This window comes from Podarcis bocagei (assembly GCF_964188305.1).
Source record: "Podarcis bocagei genome assembly, chromosome: 10".
NCBI lineage: Eukaryota > Metazoa > Chordata > Lepidosauria > Squamata > Lacertidae > Podarcis > Podarcis bocagei.
In genome coordinates this window covers 35,970,244-35,994,938 of record NC_138135.1, presented here as the reverse complement: position 1 = coordinate 35,994,938, position 24,695 = coordinate 35,970,244, and the positions used below count along the sequence as shown (strand labels likewise).

At 40.1% G+C, this 24,695-nt stretch overlaps 1 protein-coding gene across 15 annotated transcripts in view; it reads right to left on the bottom strand.

Moving 5' to 3' along the window:
- GRIN2B (glutamate ionotropic receptor NMDA type subunit 2B) overlaps positions 1-24,695 on the bottom strand; it is a 295,203-nt gene that overhangs the window by 62,025 nt on the left and 208,483 nt on the right. For all 15 annotated transcript variants that reach the window (XM_081209487.1, XM_081209473.1, XM_081209486.1 and 12 more), the window contains one exon: positions 21,778-21,892. In XM_081209487.1, coding sequence (XP_081065613.1) covers positions 21,778-21,892 — 115 coding nt within the window. The remainder of the gene's footprint in view (positions 1-21,777; positions 21,893-24,695) is intronic.

Genomic DNA, 24,695 nt, shown 5'->3' with positions numbered 1-24,695 from the left:
GACACCAAGCTGGGAGGGGTCGTTAATGCCATAGAAGGTAGAATCAGGATTCAATATGACCTCAACAGATTGGAGAACTGGGCTCAAACTATCAAAATGAATTTCAGTAGGGACAAATGTAAGATTCTGCACTTAGGCAGGAAGAAACAGCTGCACAAATATTAGATGGAGGCCTGCCAGTAGTACATGTGAAAAGGATCTGGGGGTCTTAGGAGACCACAAGTTTAACATGAATCAACAGTATGATGCAGCAACAGCAGCAGAATCCCCCCCCAAAAAAACCCCTAATACTATTCTAGGCTTCATCAACAGACATATAGTGTCCAGGTCAAGGAAAATAATAGTCCCACTCCATTCTCCCTTAGTCAGACCCCACCTGGAGTCCTGTGTCCAGTTCTGTTGCTGTTGTTTAGTTGTTTAGTTGTGTCCGACTCTTAGTGACCCCATGGACCAGAGCACGCCAGGCACTCCTGTCTTCCACTGCCTCCTGCAGTTTGGTCAAACTCATGGTGTGTTTTTTTTAAAAAAAAAAATTATTGCATTTTTTTCAGATAAAGACACAAAGTCAGATATACAAAGAAACAAGAATGAAAAGAAAAGAAAAAAAGAAAAATTCATCATTTCAGAACTTTTTTCAGTCTTCTACCAGACTTCCCCACATCTCCCTCACCGTGCATTCTTAACAATAAAAATATCAGCAAATTATAACCATGTTTCATGCATTCTTTTGTACTTTCAGATAGTTGCATTTTAAGTTTAAATTACTTATTATCAATTTACTCTAAAGACAAATATAATGTTATTTTAAACATTAGTCCTTTCATTAATATAACTTAGTTTCATATACCATCCAATCTCGTTGCTAGAGCTAACCTTTCCAAATCATGCGAATTCTTATGATTCATATAACTTATAAAATTTTTGTAAATAGTCCTTGAATTTTTTCCAGTCCTCCTCCGTTGCTTCTTCTCCCAAATCTCGGATCCTGGCAGTCATCTCGGCCAATTCCATATAGTCCATCAATTGCGTCTGCCACTCTTCCAGTGTGGGTAAATCTTGAGTCTTCCAATGTTTTGCAATAAGAATTCTTGCTGCTGTAGTTGCATACATAAAAAACGTTCTATCCTTCTTTAACACCTTCTGGCCGACAATGCCCAAGAGAAAGGCCTCTGGTTTCTTAGGAAAGGTGTACTTAAACACCTTTTTTAACTCATTGTAAATCATTTCCCAGAAGGCCTTCACTTTTGGACAGGTCCACCAGAGGTGAAAGAATGTCCCTTCAGCCTCCTTACATTTCCAACATTTATTATCAGACAAATGGTATATCCTAGCAAGCTTGACTGGGGTCATGTACCACCTGTATATCATTTTCATAATGTTTTCTTTCAAGGCATTACATGCCGTAAATTTCATACCGGTGGTCCATAACCTTTCCCAGTCTTCAAACATAATGTTGTACCCTTGGTCAAACTCATGTTAGTAGTTTCGAGAACATTGTCCAACCATCTCATCCTCAGTCGTCCCCTTCTCCTTGTGCCGTGAATCTTTCCCAACATCAGGGTCTTTTCCAGGGAGTCTTCTCTTCTCATGAGGTGGCCAAAGTATTGGAGCCTCAGCTTTAGGATCTGTTCTTCCAGTGAGCACTTAGGGCTGATTTCCTTAAGAATGGACAAAGGATACTGGCAAGCTAGAATGTGTGCAAAGGAAGGCAACCAAGATGATAAAGGGTCTGGAAACCAAGCCTTGTGAGGAACAGTTGAGGGGGTTTGGTATGTTTAGCCAGGAAAAGAAGATACTGAGATATTATAGCCATCTTCAAATATGTAAAGTGCTGTCGCACAGAAGATGGAGCAAGCTTGTTTTCTCCTGCTCCAGGGGGTAGGACCCAAACCAATGGCTTCAAATTATAAGAAATGAAATTTTAACTCAACATCAAGGAAGAACTTTGTGTTGGTAAGAGCTATTTGAGAGCAGAATGGACTCCCTTGGGACACTGGAGGTGTTTGAGCAGAGGTTGGATGGCCATCTGTCAGGGATGTTTTAGCTGAGATTTGTGGCAGTGCAGGGAGTTGGACTAGATGACCCTTGGAGTCCCTTCCAGCTGTACATTTCTATGATTCTATGCAAACAACACTGTGCAAATGCATTCTGCGACACTGCGGGGGGGAATGACCTCCCTGAGTTTCAAGCCGTGAATGTGGATATAACCTAAGTGCCTGATGCTGCATCCCTTTGCTTATATGTATGCAGACTCTGCACAACTCTGTAACTCTGTCTGACCCAGTCCTTGGTTAAATATTAACTTCACAACATTGGGTGATAGTTATATGAAGTGATGGCTGATGAGAATGGTTTGGGGTGAGAGTATGGGAAATGTCTCTGTGAGATCTTAGGTACCTTATCCTGTGCTATAGTATTAAGCTGAGGAGATGAAAAAGCCTTATCCAGACCCCCCAAGCAGGAAGAGTATGGCATGACCCGCCGGCCCATATTTACATTACTCCCAGGATGGTGTGTACAATGCTCCCTGAACTGGTCTTGTAACTGCCCCTGTCTGGAATGCAGATGAGCAAGTAGACAAGGCTGTTCTAAAAACTTTAGCAATACATGGCATGCAAAGGATTAGATATGTTGGGCAAGTGTGTGCCTGATCCCAAGAACTCTGCCACGAAGGTGAACCTTTAAGACAGTGGTGAATAAGAATGCCTCATTTCTTGCAGAAAAAGGGAGGAGTATCAACAGGGCCAGAGAGAACTTCACTTTTGCTGACTGGAGTTAACAAAGAGAACACGCGCAAGGAGTGTTGCATCAAGGAAGTCGAAGCAACTGAGACCGTTGAGACAAGCATAAAGCCACTGGGTTTCATGGAAAAAACAATTAAATGGTATCCTGGGGAAATGGTGTTGTATCTGGGATGAGCTCTGATGGGCCAAATGGCATTTCTGTGTTCTGAATACTGCCCGTGTTCTTTCGCGCGGAGAAGGGCCTGGGTGCTCATCAATTATTGAGATTGTTTAAAAAGGCATTTAGGAAAGTGCACAGCAGGCAGATTTGCAATTCTACCTCAGTCCCAGCTGGGTTGCTCTTAGAAAGGGAGCACAGTTCACAGCCAGTGAGAAGAGAACAGGGGAAGTATAGGACGGAAAACTGAACTGGGAAACGGGTAACCCATACCCTTTCAATAGCTTACACGAGGACACAGGGCAAGTCCTCATCCCAATGTCTGCTCTGGGTTATTGTTATTATTAACCAGACCTTTTGAACGCTTAAAAAAGTTTTGCTAAGTCCTATGCATATTTTATTCTCTAAAAAAAAAAAAACATGACCTATCAGAACTGCATTTACTTTTATCACCAACAGAAGCCCTTTTGGATGTGCCACAGAGTGCAGTTGTCCATTGGGGCACAGCAAAGAGAGTCTTATCTGTGGTGAATCCGCACTCTGGAATGGCCTCCCTGCAGAATTAAGGTGTGCTGCAACAGAAACATTTTTGCCCCAAGCTAAAAACTTTGGTATTGTGTTCCTCTATGCTCATACAAAAGGATATTTGCTGGCCTAGTTGCCATGTGTTTCTACTTATTTGCTTTCCGAGCCCTCACTCAGTAAAACGTCTGGCATTTTAATATGCATATATTTATAATGGCTTCCAGACATGGTTAGTATGTCTTGACTCTCTGGACAAAGACCCTTAAAATTAGGACAGGATCTTTAAATTTCTATGATTTTACTTTGCGGTAGGTTCCTAAAATACAACGTTCCAAAAATAAACAATCTCTTTCTAATCCAGGTATCAGTCAACTGTCTTCATTTCTGCAAATGAGACTAACACTCTCAACCAAACGTCGCCTTGTTAATCTTGTATTCCACAAACCTTCAGAAAAAGGTTCTAGCAAGTCATGGTTTTTTTTTCTAAATAGCAACATTTATTCCATGTGTTCCTTTGACAAGTCCCTTTATTCCTCAAGGTGAAAATTTGTCTATATGTACTGATGACAAGTTCAGAAAGCAGGCTTTTATTGGTATTCTGTAATCACTTACTAACTAGGAACACAAACTGAGCATGCATTCAGATTGTTTTAGATTCAGAAAACAACTACTGTACATTGTTATCAAATGGATACACATTTCTGTCTACATTATGGAAGGGGTAATGGGCTTCATGCAAGCATTTGCTGAGCCCAGTCCCCCATAAAACAACTGACTGACTGCATGAGAGAGCAAAGGAATAAAATAAAAAGGTGTCCTCACTTCCTCCTCCCACCCCCACCCCCCCAAATTCATTGCAAGTTCCCACTTGCTTTCTTTAAAGGATGTTGGTCTAGCCACATGAATGCATGGGGTTCATTTCAGCCACCTGTCCCTGTCTCTCTGAGGTCTTGAGAGCATAAAGAAATTTAGAAATGGGACTATCTGGGTATTACAGGCACTGAAATCTGCATCCTCTTATCATCATCCCATATGCTGTCAGAGGACTGCAGTGTATGTATATGATGTTGCAAAGCTAACAGCTTTTCCAATGCGGTGAGGTTTCTACGCAAAGAGCAAGTGCCAAATGAAAAGTCAACATTGTATGCCCCCACATCACCCTAACATGGGCAGATTCAGTTGAGGCCACAGATAATTCAATTCAGTGAACAAAGCACAATTGAAGTGGTTTGCTACCATTCCTGCCTTAAAAAGAAAAAAATCACTTGGCTGGTCCCTATCATAGTAGCTTGAAAATAATTAATGAGCTTGTAAAAGAATTCTCCTTATTCAAGTTTTCTTACAGTGCATTAGTATTTTCATCCTTTAAAGTGGAAGCCCAAACTTCTCATGGGGGCAGGTTGTGTGTGTGTGTTGTGTGGTGTGGTGTGGTGTGGTGTGGTGTGTGTGTGTGTGTGTGTGTGTGTGTGTGTGTGTGTGTGTGTGTATGAACTACAACAGGATATTTTGAACCTAAACATTCCACTACTTCATGTTTAATTGCTTGATCTTATATGACTATCAGTTGGCACATACAAAAAGCCATTTTTAGATAGTGCTTTGCAAAGCTCTAGAGAGAAGGTGATCTACTTGTCACTATATAACAATGTGCTAATATTAATCAGACACTGTGAATGTGATAGTATGATAGGTCCTCCCTAGTGAATTTCCTTGGAAATCATTTTTGCCACACAATTTTGGTATACACGTTTTAATTACAACCCCAAGTGTACCTTTCCATATGAACTGATGCTTGGCTTCTGACCTCTTGCAGAAGGACCTCAAAAGTCAAAGGTCACAATTCTGTGCACTGTTACATTTGCACATACTTAGAATTTGTGCTTCCCTTTATGCCTGTTTCCAGTAACTAAATTTTGATCAGTTCAATGTATTATAACTCTACTCTTAACTTTTTTTGGAAACTACCTTGGGCAAGTACTGTTGGAAAGCCAGGCTAAAAATAAATAAATAGCTTTTTTTAAAAAAAATCTCTTAATTCAGATAACAGTGTAGAACTGTAAAGCAGAGATAGCAGATCAACCTATTTCTGCTTTGTGTTAGTTCGGCTTGTGCTCAATCCTAGAACCATTCCATCCTGATTCTTGCGTATTTTTTAAATAAAAACATACACAAAAATTGTTCTCTTAAATAGTACACACTTTATATGCACCCCCAATACTAGGTTTTGTGTGCTTTTCAGTGCATTTCCTCCTAAAATATACATTTTTATGCATTCCTCCCACATTTAATAAACATTTGTGTTCATATTTTTAAATCTAAACATAATTTCCAAATTCAGAGAAGTGCTTAGTCTGACTGATAGTTGTGTTCCAATTCATATATAATACAGGTCCAGTGATTTCAAACAGCAAACCAAACTAATGTCTCTTCAGTGCCCGTTTACAAGAACCTCAGAATATTGCAAAGAAGCAGATGCATCTGATTACAGTATAGGTATTACAGAGTATAGGTATATAGGCTTAATGTGGATGCCTGAACCTCAACTGTATTTTCCCAAGCTGGCATACAAAATAAAGCAAGGCACCTAGAAATAGCTCTCTGCTTTACAGGATGAAAATGGTAATGCACTGTAAGAAAACTTAAAAACTGATGCAGAGAAAAAGCTTATTCATTATTTTTAGATCTGCTCTTGGGACAGAAGCACTTTCTATGAGAGTAACTCCAACAACTTTCTAATCTGCTCTTTCCCATTAACCTATAGCCCATATTATTTGCTACCTTTAATCCAAATCACTTGTTTAAAGCTACAGTAATTACAGGTCAGCAATGACAGGACCAAATCCAGACTGGAAGGAGGCTTCTTCTACCTGGCCCACCCATGTGAAGAAACAGCACATGAGGCTGCAAGTAGTACTAGGCAAAAATGTGGGCAGGAAGAAAAATGAATGGGGACAGCATGGCAAGCGAGAAATGTATAGAAGAATGTCCACAAGCTGGTGTGTAGCCTGCCACTGCACTGCAGCTTTCCAAAACAACCATCTAAAACTACTATACTTTCACTTTTTTCTCCTGATATAAATAAAAGCATTTTGCTTTTACACAAATTTCTCATATCTGCCCTAGAATCTAGTTATTTACATCTATGGAACATTTAGTGGGAGAATCTGTAAGATGCACCCTATTGGAAATTAAATTGTATTGTTGTGTGCCTGCAATTATCGTGAAGTAGTTTGTAACCATGCAGCAATTTCAAATGCTTCAAGTTATTTTAAATACTTTGATCAAAATCCAGATGTTGACCAAGTCAGCTGTGTTCTAAGAATGTATTTCAATGAGTTGCTTTCCTCTGATTTTTATTTTCTGTTGTAGGGCGGGGGAGTCACTGGAAAATTCCATCAATATAAGTGGAGCATGGATAGCAAGCATTGGGGGACAGCTATATGCCTCAGCATTCAAAGAGAGGCACTGAATAGTAAAGTGATACGTTTTATGGGCACAACGAATTTAAACATTTTGCAAGCTCCATCTGCAAGCCGCCTTACCAAAATAAAAAAGGTCATACACCAACACTCTGCATACGCACCATTCATTTAAAGCACACTCACACCATGGGAACTGTAGTTTACCCCCTCATAGAGCTACACTTCCTAGCACCCTCAAGAACAACAGTTCCCAAAATTCTTGGGGTGGGTGCTATAAATGTGCTCTTAATGTACTATATCCTGCCTCATATTTAACTGAAAAGAGAAGAGGGGCTTTTCAAAACAGGCATCAGAGAAGGACAGAAGAAGTGACTTGCTATGAAAACTAAAATGTTCAATGAGGATTGTTACACTATAAGAATAAAATCTCTGCTGGCCCAAACTCCACTGAGATGTACAGATCAAAAATGAACACTTTTGCATTTAAACATCTGTTGCAAGTCATGGGAGAACAGAGCACTCACTGTAAATGCAGCGAAAGCGGGGAACTAAGGATATATATGTCTCATCAAAATTGGGGACTTAGATTGTCTCCCACGTACAGAACACATGCCCTTGGTACTCTAACACCAATTTTTATTCATTAAAAAAAATTCTAAAACTGCAGGCTATAACCCCTGAAAAAGCCTAGTTTAACTAGCCTAGAATAAGTGAGCTAGGGTTATCATTCTGAACAGAATCTAATGTGAGACAGTTCATTCCTTATTGAAGGAGAAGTGTACTAACTCTGAATTAGAAAAAGACCCTTCAAGGTTTGGGAGGGTCAGGTGAACAGCATCTAGAATGTGGGTCTTGTCGACCTGTACACTGTGGGATGTGGTCTAGCAAGCACAGGGGGTGAGATTTTGGTAACCATCAGCAGAGGTTGGTTGATTAGGGCAAATGGGGTATTGCCCCACCAATCTCAGCCAGCTCCTAGCTGCCCGACTTACAACCAATTAGCAGTAGGCGCTGACAGTTATTGGCTTAGGCTCCACCTACTGTTGGTCTCCCTGCCTTCTGCACTTCCAGTCCCAATGGACCACCACCACCAATGGCTTGGAAACTTGTTCTACAGCTGAACAGGTATCACCACTATAGAGGATGTTAGTATATTCAGTCTGCATTTTCTGTAGCTTTGTTTCATCCAACCCACAATTCAAAGATAATGCCCTCTTGGATCATTCCAAATAAACCTGTTTTCTTGCACGTTTCCCATCAAATATTTGTAGATTACTTTAAAGACTGCACCTATTCTTTGTTTTGCAAAACCACATCATTTATACAAATGCTAAAAGCTCTTTTAGTAATAGTGTAAACCTCTGAGAAACCTCAGCTGCCAAATAGATGTGGGAATTCATTTGAATGCATAATCCTTTATAGTGCCTAAAACAGGGTATGAGACAGGTGGTTTTTTATTTAAACTGGGATTTATAATAGTGCAGGTTTTACTATGATCTTTTGCATGCTTTTAATCTTTCTTCATCTATTTTTCTCCTCCCCGTCCTCTCCCATAACAAAGCAGTGAGTGAATCCCTGTATCAAAGCTGCAAACACTAAAAATGAAATCCAGACTGAAGATAAGGTGGGGTGGATGCTAACTCGGAGATATGAACATACCTCCCCAGCACCTTGTGGCCAGAACTATATTTTATGAGGCAAAACACAGGGCTATCAACCCTGCATAACTGCCTTGGCACTAATGTGGGAAGCAGAAGCATTTGAGAAAGCCTGTCTCTAAGCATCTTCATGCTGCAGATTGCAGGCCAAACTAGATGTGACATAAAATGCATGTCTAACACGCATGTTTTTTATTATGTAAACAGCAACCACTTCAAAGCCTTGCGATTGTAGGGTGGAGAGTTTAACTCATTCTTTCCCTGCTGTGGTCCAGACAACAACCACCACCACCCCCTTCCTAAGATGCTATTTGCATTTCAAGAGAAGCCTCGTTGACACCAGTGGGAACCAGCGGCGGAGCATATGCACGCGCTGCCCAGGGCAGGCGAACTCCCGAGGGGGACGGAGTGTGCTCCCAAGGAGGCAGGGCAAGCTCCCAAGGGGGGAGGGGCGTGGAGGGTACCCTCCCAGGTGCAGGATTCCCATTCAGAACAGGAACCCGATACTCTAGAGCATATATTCTTTTCCTGTGATTTTGGCAGTCATGCCAGAAAACAATTATTTGAGGCCCTAAAATTGAATAGACAGATTTTTACACAACCAACTGTTTAGGACCTGCTGGCGGACAGCGATGACCAAATTACTTTAATAGCGGCTGAATTTTTAAATGCTGTCCATGAAGAGAGAATGGGCCATGATAAAGAGACTTAGTGGTTTGTAATGGTAGGTGATGTTGCTGTGTTGTATTATATTATCTATGTACATCGATTTATTTCCTGGAGTTAAGAATAGGTCTGGGATAAATTGTGTTTGCTGAGCCCGTATTTTATACAGTCTGTATATGATGTTTGTTTGTTAATGTGTGGTGTGCTATGCCTAATAAAGGATTTTGAATTGAAATTGATTCCCGTTCAGGTGCATGGAGCAGCGTGCGCGCCCTGCAGCTGGGGGCAGAGCGAGCCGGAGAAAGCTGCCAATAGCGGACATTCAGCATGCTGCCCGCCCGCGACTCCCAAGCCTCCCCCAAGCTGTCAAAACGAAGGGGGAAGGGGGGAATGCCACTGGCAAAGCGGAACAGCTCCCTGCTTCCCCCGATGGCTTGGAGTAGGCTTGGGAGTTGCAGGCGGGCGGTGCGCCAAATGTCACCCCCCTCAGCGAAGACACCTGGGATGGTCCGCCCCCACCGCACCCTCCTTCCTCCGCCCCTGGTGCAAACGTCTCCTAAAATACAAACAGCAGGTTTAAATTGGTGATTTTTACCAGGCCTGTAGCATGTAGAGAAAGAGTTAAACTCCTACTCCACAATCCTGAAGTTTTGTCACAGTTGTTGTATTTATTAAAGATGTTCACATTAATGGCATTCACACAATTAACATCACATCCAGTTTGGCCCTGGGGGCAGAGATGGAGAAGTGAAGAGAGTGATCTTGGCTGCCCTAATGGTGACAGAACTAATAGTACCAGAACATGAGAAACAGGCTGTCGCTAAGGTACTATGCAGGACCCAAACCACTGTGAAGACTTTATGGGTGAAAAATAGCAGCTTGGATAGTGTCCAGAGAAAATCAGGGCACCCAATGGAGTATTGAGGTAACCAGGGATGAGTCTTGGGGCAAGTATAATTAACTGTGCCTTGATATACTTCATTCCTGGCAGAAAAAACAGGAACTACCGTATTCTGTTGTGTCTAGACAACTCTGACATGGAAAGAGCTCATATAAGCTAAGCAAATTTTGATCCAGTAGCTAAAATCCAGCCAGGCTCCTCAGTGCAGGACTGAGCAGGTGCTGAGCCATATGACCCAACAACTCCTGAGCCAACATGCCTATATTGAACTGAAAAAATAAACTTATTCAAATGATGTTGCAAAGAAGTAGTGCAAAGCAAAGAAGCTGGCTACATATTGTCATTTAGAATCTTCTGGTAGTTGTTCCGAAAGCTGGCGATGATAATTCAGGGTTGCAAGCAAAACTGCAATTCAGTTAATTATGTGCTGTTGACTTGAAATTCCTTCTTTGTTTGTGGCTGTTGGGTACTGTAGTATCCCTCACTTTCTATTCCACATTACTGCACAGGGCTGTATTTTGCAGCACTGATTTACTCCTCTACGTCAAGAGTAAGCAATGCTGAAAGAATACCTGTATTTAATTTTTTTGTGAAGCATCTAGGATCCTTCTTAACAAACAGTATAATAAAAAGATACATTGTCATCATCTATAGTGGATATGAAATATGTCCATCATAAACTGTTTCACAGGTGAAGCTGACAAGAATATGGCTATCACTAAACTATACCTTGGTGCATAAGAACGGAAGATGTTACGGAGCACAGTAAATTCATGAGTATTAAAATTTTAAACCCTGTAAAAAGCCTGACTCTGTGAAAGATGGCACAGCTCTAGAATATAATCAGAAAACTGAAATCCAAGCAAAACTATGAGGCAATGCAAGAGTGAACACTAGTGTCTAACATTACTGATGGCAGATTGGAAATCCTTCAGACTCAGGACTAATAGTGGGGCATGGGGACAACAAACTCAGGACTCAGACTCAGGACTAATAGTGGGCATGGGGACAACAAACAGCACAGATACATTACATTCATAATCAATGACATCAAACACACAGAGGAGTTCACAAAACGTGAGTGTAACATGAGCACACTGTAAATATAGTAACAACCACCACTGCCCATCAGGCAGTGTAGCAAACACCATAAAAATCCAAAGAATTACAAAGAGCAGAAGCACAGTAGACGAAGTGCAGTCCTTAAAATGATGAGAAATTATTTGTTTCTATCATTTAAAAATTGCTTTCCATAAGTTCCAGAGTGATTTAACAATAAAAACCTTGACATTGAAAACATGCAATTTAAAGGGCAATACGGATTAAAATGCCCACTTAAAAGGCTTGTTGGAAAAGGGTAATCTCCAGTAAGTGCCAAAAATATAACAGAGGTGGTATGTAATGAGGAGTTACAAAGGATAAATGCCACCACACGTAAGGCCCTACCTGTAACACAACAGACCTCCTGAAGAGATGTTACCTGCAGGAAGCCCTTTACAACAGAGCACAGTAATCAGTTAGATATATAAGCAGTGAAACAACTTTTTACATCCAAAAGATGTCCCAATGGGTGGGGAGGAGGAGGAGTTTGGATTTGATATCCCGCTTTATCACTACCCGAAGGAGTCTCAAAGCGGCTAACATTTTCCTTTCCCTTCCTCCCCCACAACAAACACTCTGTGAGGTGAGTGGGGCTGAGAGACTTCAGAGAAGTGTGACTAGCCCAAGGTCACCCAGCAGCTGCATGTGGAGGAGCGAGGAATCAAACCCGGTTCCCCAGATTACGAGTCTACTGCTCTTAACCACAACACCACACTGGGGAGGAGAGAGGGAAATGCTACACTAATACAAAAACAAACCAGGTTTTTCAGTCTACTGCAAATAAATATTTGGATGATGGCAGGTAACACATTTGGTTTGCGATGGCAGTAAAAAGACGAGAGGGAAAACTACAACAGGTTACCAACAAGATTATGGGCTAACCAAACCAGTATCTGTGGTGGGGGAATTGGCTCTTGGCAGGCTGAGTGAAACTTACAACAGAAGATGTATTAATAGTATATTTTGCCGGTTTAACGTTTCAATGAAAGCAAACCTCCAGCACTAAAAAAACAAAATAGAAATAAAAATTTCAGGGCACACTGAATATGCAAGTAAAATAAGGCATGCACCCTTCCAAAAGTCCAAAGGAGAAAACAATCATCTCCTGTTAGTGAAACACAGCAAGTAAGCAAACGAAAAAAAGCCGAGGACTCTCAGGCCAAGAAACAACGTCAAAATGAGACACAGTCTCAAGCAAATGGAACAGAACAGACGAAAACACATCCTCAGGCTCTGAGAGCAGTTTTATTCTCTACAAGTTTCCTTAAGCACAAGCTAGACCTGCTCTTATTGTTAGATTTTCCTCATCCTTATTTTCTGCAAGCTTGAAAATGTTATGGCAATGAATGTTCCCTTGTTTCTTCCTGCTGCTATTTGCTAATGTACCCAGCAAAATGTATTAAAAAGCGGGGGGGGGGGGAGTGGGCTCATTCAACAATGCCTCGATGGTTCATTTTGTTCATTTGTGGTTAAAATGTGATGTTTATTGGCTTCACTGATTTACAATAAAGCTGAAGGTGCCAACATATAGAGAAATGCATGTCAAGTGCAGCACCTGGGGCTCCCAGAGAGATGCAGGTCCTTTTCCACTTCTCTGATACAATTGATGCAGCAAAATGAATTTAAAATATCACTACATATATAAAATTGTCACAACACCTTAGAGAGAAGGTGCTTGTATTATCTGTGTATCTTGAAACAGTAATAAATTCATCTCAAGTGGTTAAACACATCATGTATGTTATTGCAAAGATCCATGCCAAAGCACTATAAAGAAAAACAGTATCATTGCCCCCGTGCTATATGTTGGGCATGGGGCAAGAGTTGGACTGAGAGAATGATAGTGAATCTATGGCTGCAGTCACACAACAGTTTCTTCTGTTTTCTTGATGTTTCCCTAACTGTTAATATCTGCATTATATTCGAGCCTCCATGCTATATAAATGCCATTTCCATCAATATACTGGAATATTGTGCAATCTTAGCACTAATTATTATTTGTGTATTATTTCATCATTTCTTAAATTTCTATACCACCCTTCCTCTGAGGATCACAGGTGGTTTCCAACATAAAAACACAAAAATATACACAAACAGAAGCAATAATCTTCCAACCCACCCCAAACTTTATAAGGCCATAGACTGCCTAATTAGCCAAAGGCCTGGGACAAGAGAAATGTTTTTGCTTGGCACCTAAAGACATATAACAAAGGTGCCAGGTGGTCCTCCTTGGGGAGAGCATTCCATAGGTTGGAGGCCACCTCAGAAAAAGCTTGTTGTTGTTTTTTGTGTTGCCGCCCTCCGGACCTCTTACAGACAAGGCACACGAACAAGGGCCTCAGATGATGATTGCATGTCAGTTCCATGTAATTCGCAGTCTTTTTTTTTCTGGAAACAAATAATGAGTGCTAAGCTCATGCTATATTTTGATATATTTCTAGAAGTGGTTTTTATGTTGTGTGAGAGCTCAAAAATAATGTGAAAATTAACAGTTAGGGAAATGTCAGAAAAATGGTATTAACTGTTATAAGACTGCAGCTTATGTCTGAGGTGAATTCTGCAATGGGTTTTCCCAGGACACTCTTGTGGCCGTTGTGTTATACCAGCAGAAAAATTAATCTCAGTCAGGGAAAAAATAGATTCTTATAGAGTATAAACTGTGGAAAGCTTTGGGACAGCATTGATGGTAATGAGTCACAAAAGCTGGGTTGATCAGTGCATCCGCTGTGCTTCCACTGGATTTGGGAGACTTGACTCACTATAGCAATCTTTGACAACCTGACTACAATTCCCATCACCCCTGGTCATCTGTGGGGCACCAAGCTGGTGAAGACTCCACTCTGGCTTTCAAAAGAAATGAGGTCCTTTGAGGAAATGAAGAGCTACCTCAACACCTGCAAACCATTTTTATTTGATACCTCTTGACAGGGCTATTTTGGACAAAAGCCACTCAGAACACGATACTTAATTTATTGCAGGGTTGCTCTAAAAGCCATACATAATATTCATGTGCTAAGTCTAGCTGAGAATGACATAGGATCAGCATCACCTGGTGATAGAGCACATGCTGTTTGCTTCCCCCCCCCCCATTCATTCATTCATTCATTCTTATTGTAAAATTTTCTCTCTTGCCTTTCGGCAAAAGCTTCCAAATCGCTGTTTTGGCTCAATCCTCAGTGGCAGCTAATAGAAGTAAAATTAGGCCATGCACCTTTAATAGTCGTGTGGAAAAGTGAATTTCCACAGGTGCAAACCACACCTGCTACAAACATCACTATTAAACGTACACGATCCTTGTTCCCTTTTCCATCTTAAGCATGGACAGTGCACTTTTGCAATCCTTAGTGTGGCATCTACATTTTTGTGTGGCTTGCAGCCTAAATCTTGAATGCTGTGGACTGTGCACACTTCATTAAACGATCTGACAAGTATAGGAAAAAATCTGTATAAATGGGTCACTGTCAAAAAGAAAGAAAGAAAGAATATTAAAAAAGCTCAGGTTATCCAAAGGTACTATGCAAGGCTGCCTGCTTTCTCCTCTTCTTTTCATGTTAGCCACTGAGCCTCTGGCAACAGAACTGAGATTTAACATAATACATTCCTGGGGCTAAAATGAAGGAGAAAGAGGGGGGAAATTAAATTATATGCAGATGATATAGTACTTGCAGTAAAAGAACCCACTGTTTTGCTGAAGGAGTACAGACTGAAATTCGAATATACGGGAAAGTGGCAGGATACAGACTGAACATAGACTAAACAGAAATAAAAGGCTTAAATATATCTACTGATCACAAAAAGCAAATACATGAAAATCATATCTATCTACTATTGGACAGCCAAATCAGCAAGATACTTGATTATAAGATTATCAGGTGAGATACAGGACCTTTATAACAACAATTACAAACACTTATGTAAAGAATAATTACGGTATATTTGTTGCTAGAATGGCAAAAGCCCACATTTTTTTTAATTTTCATATAGGATTGCTGTTGTAAATATCAAAATTTTAGTTTTTATTTCCAACATCTGTAAATGCAAAAATCTGCAAAAAAACTAATAAATAAATAAATGGCAATAAATGACAATAACGTTTATATGGAATAATAAAAAGCCAAGGTTAAAGGCAATGGTATACAATGAGGGGAGGAAGAGGAGGGCTTCAAGTGCTGTATTTAAATTTAATATATGCTGCAAGTGACCTTAGTTGGTTGATATACTGAATGGTGTGTCCGTATGATGGGATGTTACTTTTTGAACAAAAGCTGACTGATGTCCTGCAGCAAAATTTACTATGCAGACATCATAATGTAAGATCACAGAAGGTTAAAGATAATACAGTAATATCTAACTTACTAAGAATCTGGGACCATTATAAAAGACTATTGAGCCTGAATCCCTCGCCTCTGGAATGAATTGTGGATAAGATGATATGAATGCAGAGAAGGTTTAAGAGGTGGGGGGAATAAATTGTTTAGAATCCAAGGCCTAGCTATACAAGAGATGTGACAGAATCTGAAGACAAATAAATATGTGTTGGCAAAAGTTCATTAATTCTAGTTCAAATACAACACAAAGAAAAAACAGGTCAAAGACCATATGCTCAAATAGGCACAGAATATCAGCAAAAATATCCTGATGGAAGTGTGGGGAAAGCTTTGGATCTTGAGTCTTAGATCCCAAAATATGGGAATCGGAGAAATTATCATGTCCCAATGATATACTATCCCTGTAAAAATACACACAAAAATTGGTAATTATCCAGCTCCTTGCTAGAAATGCCACTAGGAGAAGGGAGAGTTATTTAATCTGTGGCTGGATCTAGACACATAAAGAAAAAACATTTCAGGAAAACGTGTTGTAAAGCTCATAATGCAAAATCACATCACTGAAGGATCAAACTCTACAGCACCATCTGGTGTCACAGGGTTAGAATGCTTTTTTGCTTTTTTTTTTACTAATGTAGCTGAGTCCCATGTTGGAAATGTGAATCGGGGTGGGGGGGGGAGAAGAATGGTTAAAGATAAGTTTAACAGGATTCTGGGCCACAGAGTTCTACTCCATCCAACAGTTTATTTGCAAAATTACCTGGAGGCATCAGTAAAATTTGGGCATGTGGAAATGGTTTCTTATTTACTAGCAGCAACCAGAATTCTGTATGAAAGGAAATGGAGGTCTAGAAACATTCCATCTATTACAGAATGGGATAAAAGATGTCGGGAGGATACCCTGATAGCTAAGAGAACATATTTCCTTATGTCAAGAGAACAGAATAATTGACAGGACTGTTTTTTGTTTAGATGGAATGTCTTTATTCCACATTGTACGATAGGTTTTTCTGCCAGATGTTAGTTATAGATTTAAAACTGTATGAGTATGAGAATTAAGCTGTTTAATTATTTGCTAATGTGACTGCCAGCTTTAAATTAAAGATCAGAATTGTAAATAATTTATTAAAGGTCATGTTTGATTCTTGCTTTGTAGCAGAGGTAAAAGACCTGCATTTGTCATAAAATAATGTTTGATTATCTTATTCTTCTGAACAACAAAAGTAGGTCAGTAAAAATTAGTAAAACTGTTTGAAACCTGACCAAGAAATTTTATAATTAGTTACTTTTCCCTATTCAGAAGCTGAGGGACTCCATGGGAAAGCTACACTTTTAAGATTCTATTGCATTTCAATTATTAGATCCATTCCTTTAAATAAATTTTTAAAAAGCTAAGATTGTTTTTGTGCTTGTTAACAATGTTTGAGTAGTCAAAATTTAAAGATATCAATCATCTTATGGACATGCTATTTGTAACAGGAAAATCCAGACAATAAGACTAAACTGCACATCAGTCTCGAAGGAGCAGATCTGATCAGTTTGCATTGGAGTTCACAAACATCAAATTCTTCAAGTATCCCCAGTTCAAACTAATACAATATTATCAAGTCCTTGTGGTGAAATAGATGACCAGACTCATTTTTGTAGTCTTCCATACTTCCTTTTGTACAGCCTCATCCAGGAAAAACTATTCACCATTTAATAAGATAAGGAAGCATCATGGGAAGAACAGAAGATGACATGAGATGTATTTACTAGTTTTCTTCAAGAAAGATACAAAGGAGACTTGTCCTAATAATGAAGGTCAGCAAAAATGTGAGGTTTCCAATGCTTCCTTGCTTCTGCTGAGAGCACTGGGAATAGCACATATCTAGTAGAAAATGCATCTCATAACTTATTAAAATATTCTGGACCCTACTGAGATGTTGTATCCTTGATGCTTGGCATAACAGCATATTGACAAGGAGTATTTTTTGACTCACAGTGGAAAAGACTCAACCAATTATTTTTTAGGTTAAATAGGATGCAGTGACATGTGGTACATTCCACCTTACTGACAGTTACATCATAGCGATAGTACGAACATGGGATTTGGTTCTTTCTTCGTGTACCTCACTCTCAGAACCTAAGTACTGCGGATGAAAAAGATTGCACCAATCAGCTATGAACAATCCATGTCTTGATGTTTTCCCAGGTATCTGTGATTTCTGCAGGGCCCTGGAGAAGATACCTATAAACTCTGGCACGACCTTTTCTGAGAGCAGGCAGAAATAATAGCACACATTACAAGCCCCTGGAGGATCAAAGGGTTTTGTGGTCAGAGAAAGCAAGACAGTCCTGCGTACTTTTATTTTAAGAGTTAATTTGAATACGTCCAGGAAAAAAGGAGAAGCAACACATGTTTACAATGGAGGCATTAAGAAACAAGTGATTATTCAGCATGATTCTGCCAGTTTTCTAAATATGGAGGCAAACAGAAATTGAAGATGTTCTTGAAGGGGAAACATAAAAATTCCAAGCTGAATCAGTTGTAATGCTCTTCAATTCATGCAACAAGAGTAGAAATCAGTGGACAAACTTATTAATAAACTACTGAAGGGAGTAGGCAGCCTTGCAAAGTAGAATGAGATTGTGTGCAAGGACTGTGGTTGTCAGGTGTCTCATTGTGACAGTGCTGACCTGGACTCACATTGCTACACAAAATCCATGAAAGGGTTTGTGTAATAACATGAAAGGGTTTGTGTAATAACATACACCAAAGTTATAGGTTGTAATTATACAACATATAAAGACTGGACTTTATGAGATAAAAGGATGTCATAATTTAGTTATGAAATGCTGAAAAGGATGTCATCATTTGGTCTAAAATGCTGAAAGCATTCTAAAGTTTGTGAGAGTCTAAGATGAATTTCAGTGCAAGGTTTAAGGTCTCTCAATTTGTTTATTAAATTACTGCAGTGTGCTTGATTGTGGTAAGGTAATAGAAACCTTCTGAAAGTAATAGAAACCTTCACATGAATTAAATGTGCACAGAGATCGCATGACTCCCTAATGTAGGGTTTGTTTTTGGGTTTTTTGACACCACATTGACCAAGACCCCTATGTCCAGGGAGATCACTCACTGTGCTCCTAGCTAGTTAGAAATGCTCAGCAAGAAAAGCAAAATGACAGATTCCTAAAACATATTGATGCTGCTATCCTGGAGGTATGTACAGCTGGTGCTCTGCATAAAGAAACTTATTCTGCATGACGTTTGCTTTGGTATGTGTAAGAGCAGGGGTCAGCAAACTTTTTCAGCAGGGGGCTGGTCCACTGTCCCTCAAACCTTGTGGGGGGCTGGACTATATTTGGGGGGGATGAACAAATTCCTATGCCCCACAAATAACCCAGAGATGCATTTTAAATAAAAGCACACATTCTACTCATGTAAAAACACTCTGGTTCCCGGACCGGACCATCCGCAGGCCGGATTGAGAAGGCCTTAGTTTGCCTACCCATGGTTAGGAGTGTCCAGGCTCAATGTTTGCATTCAGTAAAGTAGAGCTGCATGAGCAATTGCATGAAGAGAATGGTCACGTTTCCATATGAGCAAAGGCAATTTGTTGGAGTACTCCTATTCAGGGTTCCAGCCACCCGTGCCCTCTTCCAGGACACAATTTCTCTCCCTTTCCTTCCAGTTTTCCTTTGTCCCCCATCTCCTTCCATCAGTCAGCATACCATACCCACTGTTCAGCCTTCAGTGGGCTGTTTTGGTGTAGCCCATTTAACCTTGCTTCCCCCCCCCCCAAAAAAAAAGATTTTTTTTTTTTTTGTTTTTTGTTTCTGCAAATCTTAGAATTCCCCCAAGCCTGCTAAGAATTCCCTGTTGTGGATACATGGCTATAGGGACAGGCACTCGGAGAACTGATTTTGCTATTATTACTTATGATTCCACATCTACCCCACTCTTCCTTTGCACAGCTCAGAGCTGAACACGTATATTTCCCAGTGGTCTCTCATCCAGGAAGCTTGAAGTGCTAGACTGGTTCAACATCAGCAGCAGGCCCTCATCATGTGTCTTCAGATCATCCTCTAGGTTATTATGTGAGTGGATTAGGACTGTTACCAGATCAAAACTGAGAAGATTAGTTTTATTAAGCTTATATTCTAAAAGGAGCAAATGCAAAAGAGAGCTCACTGAAATTGCCATTCTTTTGCTGAGGGTGAGTGTAAATCAAATCTTGAGCATTAAAAGTCTCCAGCTCCAGGGATGTAGCTGCAGTAGAATGCTCTTCTCTCACACACATAGTCCTAAAAGAACACCTGCAGTGTCTGTTGCCAAAGTGATGTCAGCCATTTCAGAGTGAGCTAGATGAAGTGCACAAGAAAAAGTCTCTTTAAGGGAAAAGATTGGTGCTCTCTATCTATTCATATTTAGAATAGAGTAAGAATGGAGAATGTTTGAAAGAAGGTGAGAGAGTCAGATAGCATCTCAGAAGGTTCATACATTAAACTGATACAAGCCTGGAAAACATGAAGGATAACCTACTGATGAACAGGGATCAGATGCTTCTAGGGATAAGGCAAGATCTATCAGCCTCTAAGGCAGTGTTTCTCAACCTTGAGTCCCCAGATGTTGTTGGACTACAACTGCCATCATCCCTGATGATGCTAGCTAGGGATGATGGGAGTTGTAGGCCAAAAACATCTGGGGACCCAAGGTTGAGAAAGGCTGCTCTAAGGCATGGGTAGGAACCTGTGACCTTTCATATGCTGTTGGACTCCAATTCCCATTATCACCAGCCAGTATGGCCCGTGGTCAGGGCTGATAGGAGCAGCAGTCCAGGAACACCAGGAGTGTCACAGGTTACCCACCTCTGCTCAAAGGGGTTGCATGCTGTTCCCAGGGCTGGACAGAATAGCGTCTGATTCCTTTCTTCCATTCACTCCTTCCAGGGAAAGCATAGCAAGCCGTTATAGCTGACTACTCATTATCCACTTGTCTGCATTATGTATCTTGGAGTGAGGGTGGGGGCACTATTCCTTCTGACATTCACTCTCTTTAAAATAAACATGAGGCTACAAGAATTAGGGAAAATTCCAGGGGAAGTGGCCTGAGCTGTCACCAGTGTGCTGATGATGCATTTCTCGGCTCTACATGTTTTTCTTTGGCTTCTTATCTATCAGTGGTGACAAATTGCAGAGGGATGACTGTGTTACTCTGTTACATCAAGCACACACACACAAAGAGGATTGTGGCACTTTAGAGATTAATAGATTACGTGTGCCAAAAGATTTTCATGGTATAAAGCCCGCTTCATTAGGTGCATGACTTGTTATGCCCCATTGGTATGTGAGAGTATGTACACAGATATAGAGAAAAAACTGTTAGCATTTCATGGCTTTTGGGCTCCAGTTTCCCATTTTCTTTCTCTCTGTACATATATGCCTAACAAGTTAAGCTAATACTCTGTGCATCTAAGATAGTAGGCTTATGTCTCCAGATAAGATTACTGAACACAAAAATTTTATGAAATGTGCAACATGCGGCATATCTAGTATACAGGAGGTTCCGAACTAAAGAAAGACAAGATACAACGTTTACATTTATTTCTACCGTGACATTGTTGTGGTCACCTTGCCGATGATCTCTCAGCCTCCCATCATCAATGAAAATAAAGTATCTCCTCTCATATGCTACAACTGTGCTCACAATTAATCTGCTTAAACCTCACTGGCCTCAGTGGGATTAAATGTGTAATTCTACGCACATTTTCTCAAAAGTAGTCCCACTGTGTTCAACAGAGCTAACTCCCAGTTGAGTGTGCATAGGGCTGAGCCTAATTACACAGAATGGCAACCACGATATTGTCAGGCTTCAGTTTATGCTCATTCGTAGGGGGAGCCACAACTGCAGGGATGTACAGACTGATCTAGTACCTCCTTACTCGCCAACGCATCATAATTGTCATTGGGTATGTTAACTTTACATGTAAAATGCAAAGGGGTAACTGACACAATAACACCAAGTGATCACTGGACTGGCAACATTCACTGGAGATACGTCAGGTGATTCCATCTCTGCGTAGGTTCTGTTGTACAGGAAGGCTATGAACTACAGATTACAGTATAAAATAAAACCTATGGAAGTTTAAGGCAAACTAAATCTCAAATGAACCTCTGAGATGAGAAATGGCTAGCAAACTCTACTTCTTGAAATTCTACTAGCCCTTAGAAGAACATCTCTACCCCTTTGCCTCCCAGTCCTAGCCTGAGAGTTACCAAACATATCCTACCCTGTCCCACGTCCTCGTCTTGGTCAAAAGGATGATAACCAATTTTGGGTGCATCTGGTAGCCGTCCTCACTGAAAGACAAATTCCTCCCTTCAAACGTGACATTAATCAGGTACCTAGAGAAGAAAGAGAGAGAAAAGAAGATAACAAAATTAGAGTGCATGGCAAGAATACCAGGAATCTCTCTCTCAGTAGGATGTACAATTTGAAGTGTAAAAAAACCACTGAGAACACTAATGGCTAGCCTGGAGCAGCTGGGAACAAATCAGAAAGGAGAAAGAAAGCAGAGACAGAAGGAAAGAGAAACAAAAGGAATCCATAGATATACAAAGATTTCCAAAGAAAGCAGGCCACACAGTCTCACCTGTTTCATGAAATGGGCCTTGCTGATGTGATTATGATTTTTTCCCTAGCTCAATTTCTATTGAAAATGTTGTCATTATTTTATTTCATTTTCTAAATAAATGAAATAGATATAATTATGCAAAGAAATTATCACATACCCATGTGTGTATAAATATGTGAACATGTATACAATTACTCTGCATAATAACAACACTTAAATAATAATATTTTTAAACAATTCAATAAAATGCTAATTGGAAGAAAGCCATTAATTTAATTGCTTGCCTTGAGCCGAGCTGAGCTGAGTTGAGGTGGAGGGGAGGGGAGGGGATTGCTCAGAGAGAAGACACAGCCCATTGAGTTTTTCACTATATGCACCTGTGGTATTCTTTACACTTTGGGTTTCAATCAACTAAGTCCTACTCAGAGAAGTTCCATTGACATTAATAAACCTAAGTTATTATTATACATTCAGTGGGACTACTCTGAGTAGGACTAGCATTGACTATCACCCACTATACTTATCTATTAAAACAAATTAAGTAAGCATGTAATATTTGTATTAAGTGTGTACTTTTTATTCAATAAACAGTTTTTACTCCAACAAAGATCTATTTTTACTCTTTCTTCACTTACTCAAATATAATTGGTTAACCAACTGTGTAATCCAACCTAGAATCCATTGCATCATGTGACAGCATTAGGCCCAGTGTGGGTCCTGTTGCGCCAGCAGCCAAGGTTAAGATTGCACCAACAGACATGACTGCACAGTTATACGTTTTATGTTCCCATTCCTCCTCAGAAGGAAATGATGTTAATCTCTGCTTTATGGCATATCATATTCTTGCTGCTGCTATTGTGTACAAAAGCTTTTAACAATGCTACAAAGTTAAATTCCTTTTGCAGCTTAATAAAGATAATAACAGGGCCATCTCTAATTTGGCATGTTATTAATTCTATCATATTTCTTATTTTTAGCCAATATGTCCTTGCTTGTTCATAGTCCCATCACATATGGATGTAACTTTCATCTTCTTCTTTTTCATGTTGCAACATTTCAAATAAATGCCACTATATATTGTATGATGTTTTGCTGGAAGTTAAAATACTTTTTTGCTTCGCTTGCCCATAACATTAGTACAACAGCATTTCTCATTTAGATTTCCTGTGAAACTCCCTTATTGCACCCATGACAAAGGAGATGTTCACTTTTAATTCAGATGATGTCCCTGCCAGCCAATATATTTGCAAGTCCAGAAGCTCCTGGGCTCCTGTGTTCATTGTCCACAAAGACATGATCCCATTTGGTATTAACAGAAATGCACTCTGAAGAAACTTGGGGCACTCATGTCTCTGCTGTCACTTAACATGATTCATAGTCCAGTACTGAAAACAGGTTACCATCAGTGAAGTCAGAAGCCCCATACTCTACATATGATCAGCAGTCCTAGTGCCACTGTGCTAAGTGAAAAATCTGCTAATATTAGAACCACAATCAGGAGATAACAAAGTTAGGGTGCGTGGCAAGAATACCAGGAATCTCTCTCTCAGCAAGATGTACAATTTGAAGTGTTAAAAACCCCACGCCTAGTAGCTGGTCTGAAGCAGCTGAGAACAAAACAGAAAGAAGTGTAGAGACACAAAAGGAATCCATAGAAAATACAAACATTTAATGTGTTGTAAAATGAAGATTTGTTATAACTTTAAGTCACTGATCTCTGTACTATTGTCATCATTGTGGTTTGGATCCAGAAGTCCCATGTGTGGAACTCTGCTCATGGGATGCTCCCACTGGAGAAATGGTGGGGGGCAATTTCTGCAGGTTTTTAATGTCCCCTTGAAGCCCTGAGTGCCCTCTGAAAAGGCAGGGGCCCTTTGGGATAGCATGGGAAGTGGTGCTGGGGGCAGCAGAGGGAAATTGACAAATAATAATAATTTAAAAAATCCCCCTCCCTTCTCCAGCAGGAGTATCAGTTCCTTCCATCCACACAAGAAGGCTATCTGTCCATGGAAAGACAACTCTGAATCCGGATCCAAGCCAATGTAGATTTGAAAAGAAGTTAGAAACAGCAAACCAAAATGGAAAGGATGAAGGAAAGTACGGTAAAACGCCTCATTGAACAACGTATCTTCAGAATGATTGACAGCCTGATCCTAAAGATGCTTACTTAGAAGTAAATTCCACTAACTTCAATGACAGTAATTTCTGACTAAATTTGCATAGAATTGGTCTGTGAGGAGCTTATGAATATATGTTGATTATTTTTTTTATTCATGAATCAATTTCCAACTACGAGACGCAAAATATAAAGCATTATTTTTGAAAAAGTAGAGACATATGTGAAAAATGCAGCTTCTGCCAAAACAAATCTTACTGATGTTGGCCCATAACGCTTTCAATAGCTTATAGGGTGTGGCGTGTGTATAAACATAAAATGCCCCCCAGCATCATCTGAGTCAATAAGATTAAGAAGAAGCAGAGCTGACAACAACAGAAAAGGGGTGCCAGATTGTTTTGTTTTATTTCCCCCCTCCTCCTGGAACATCTGCCCTGTCGAGAAATTGTGCTGCTTT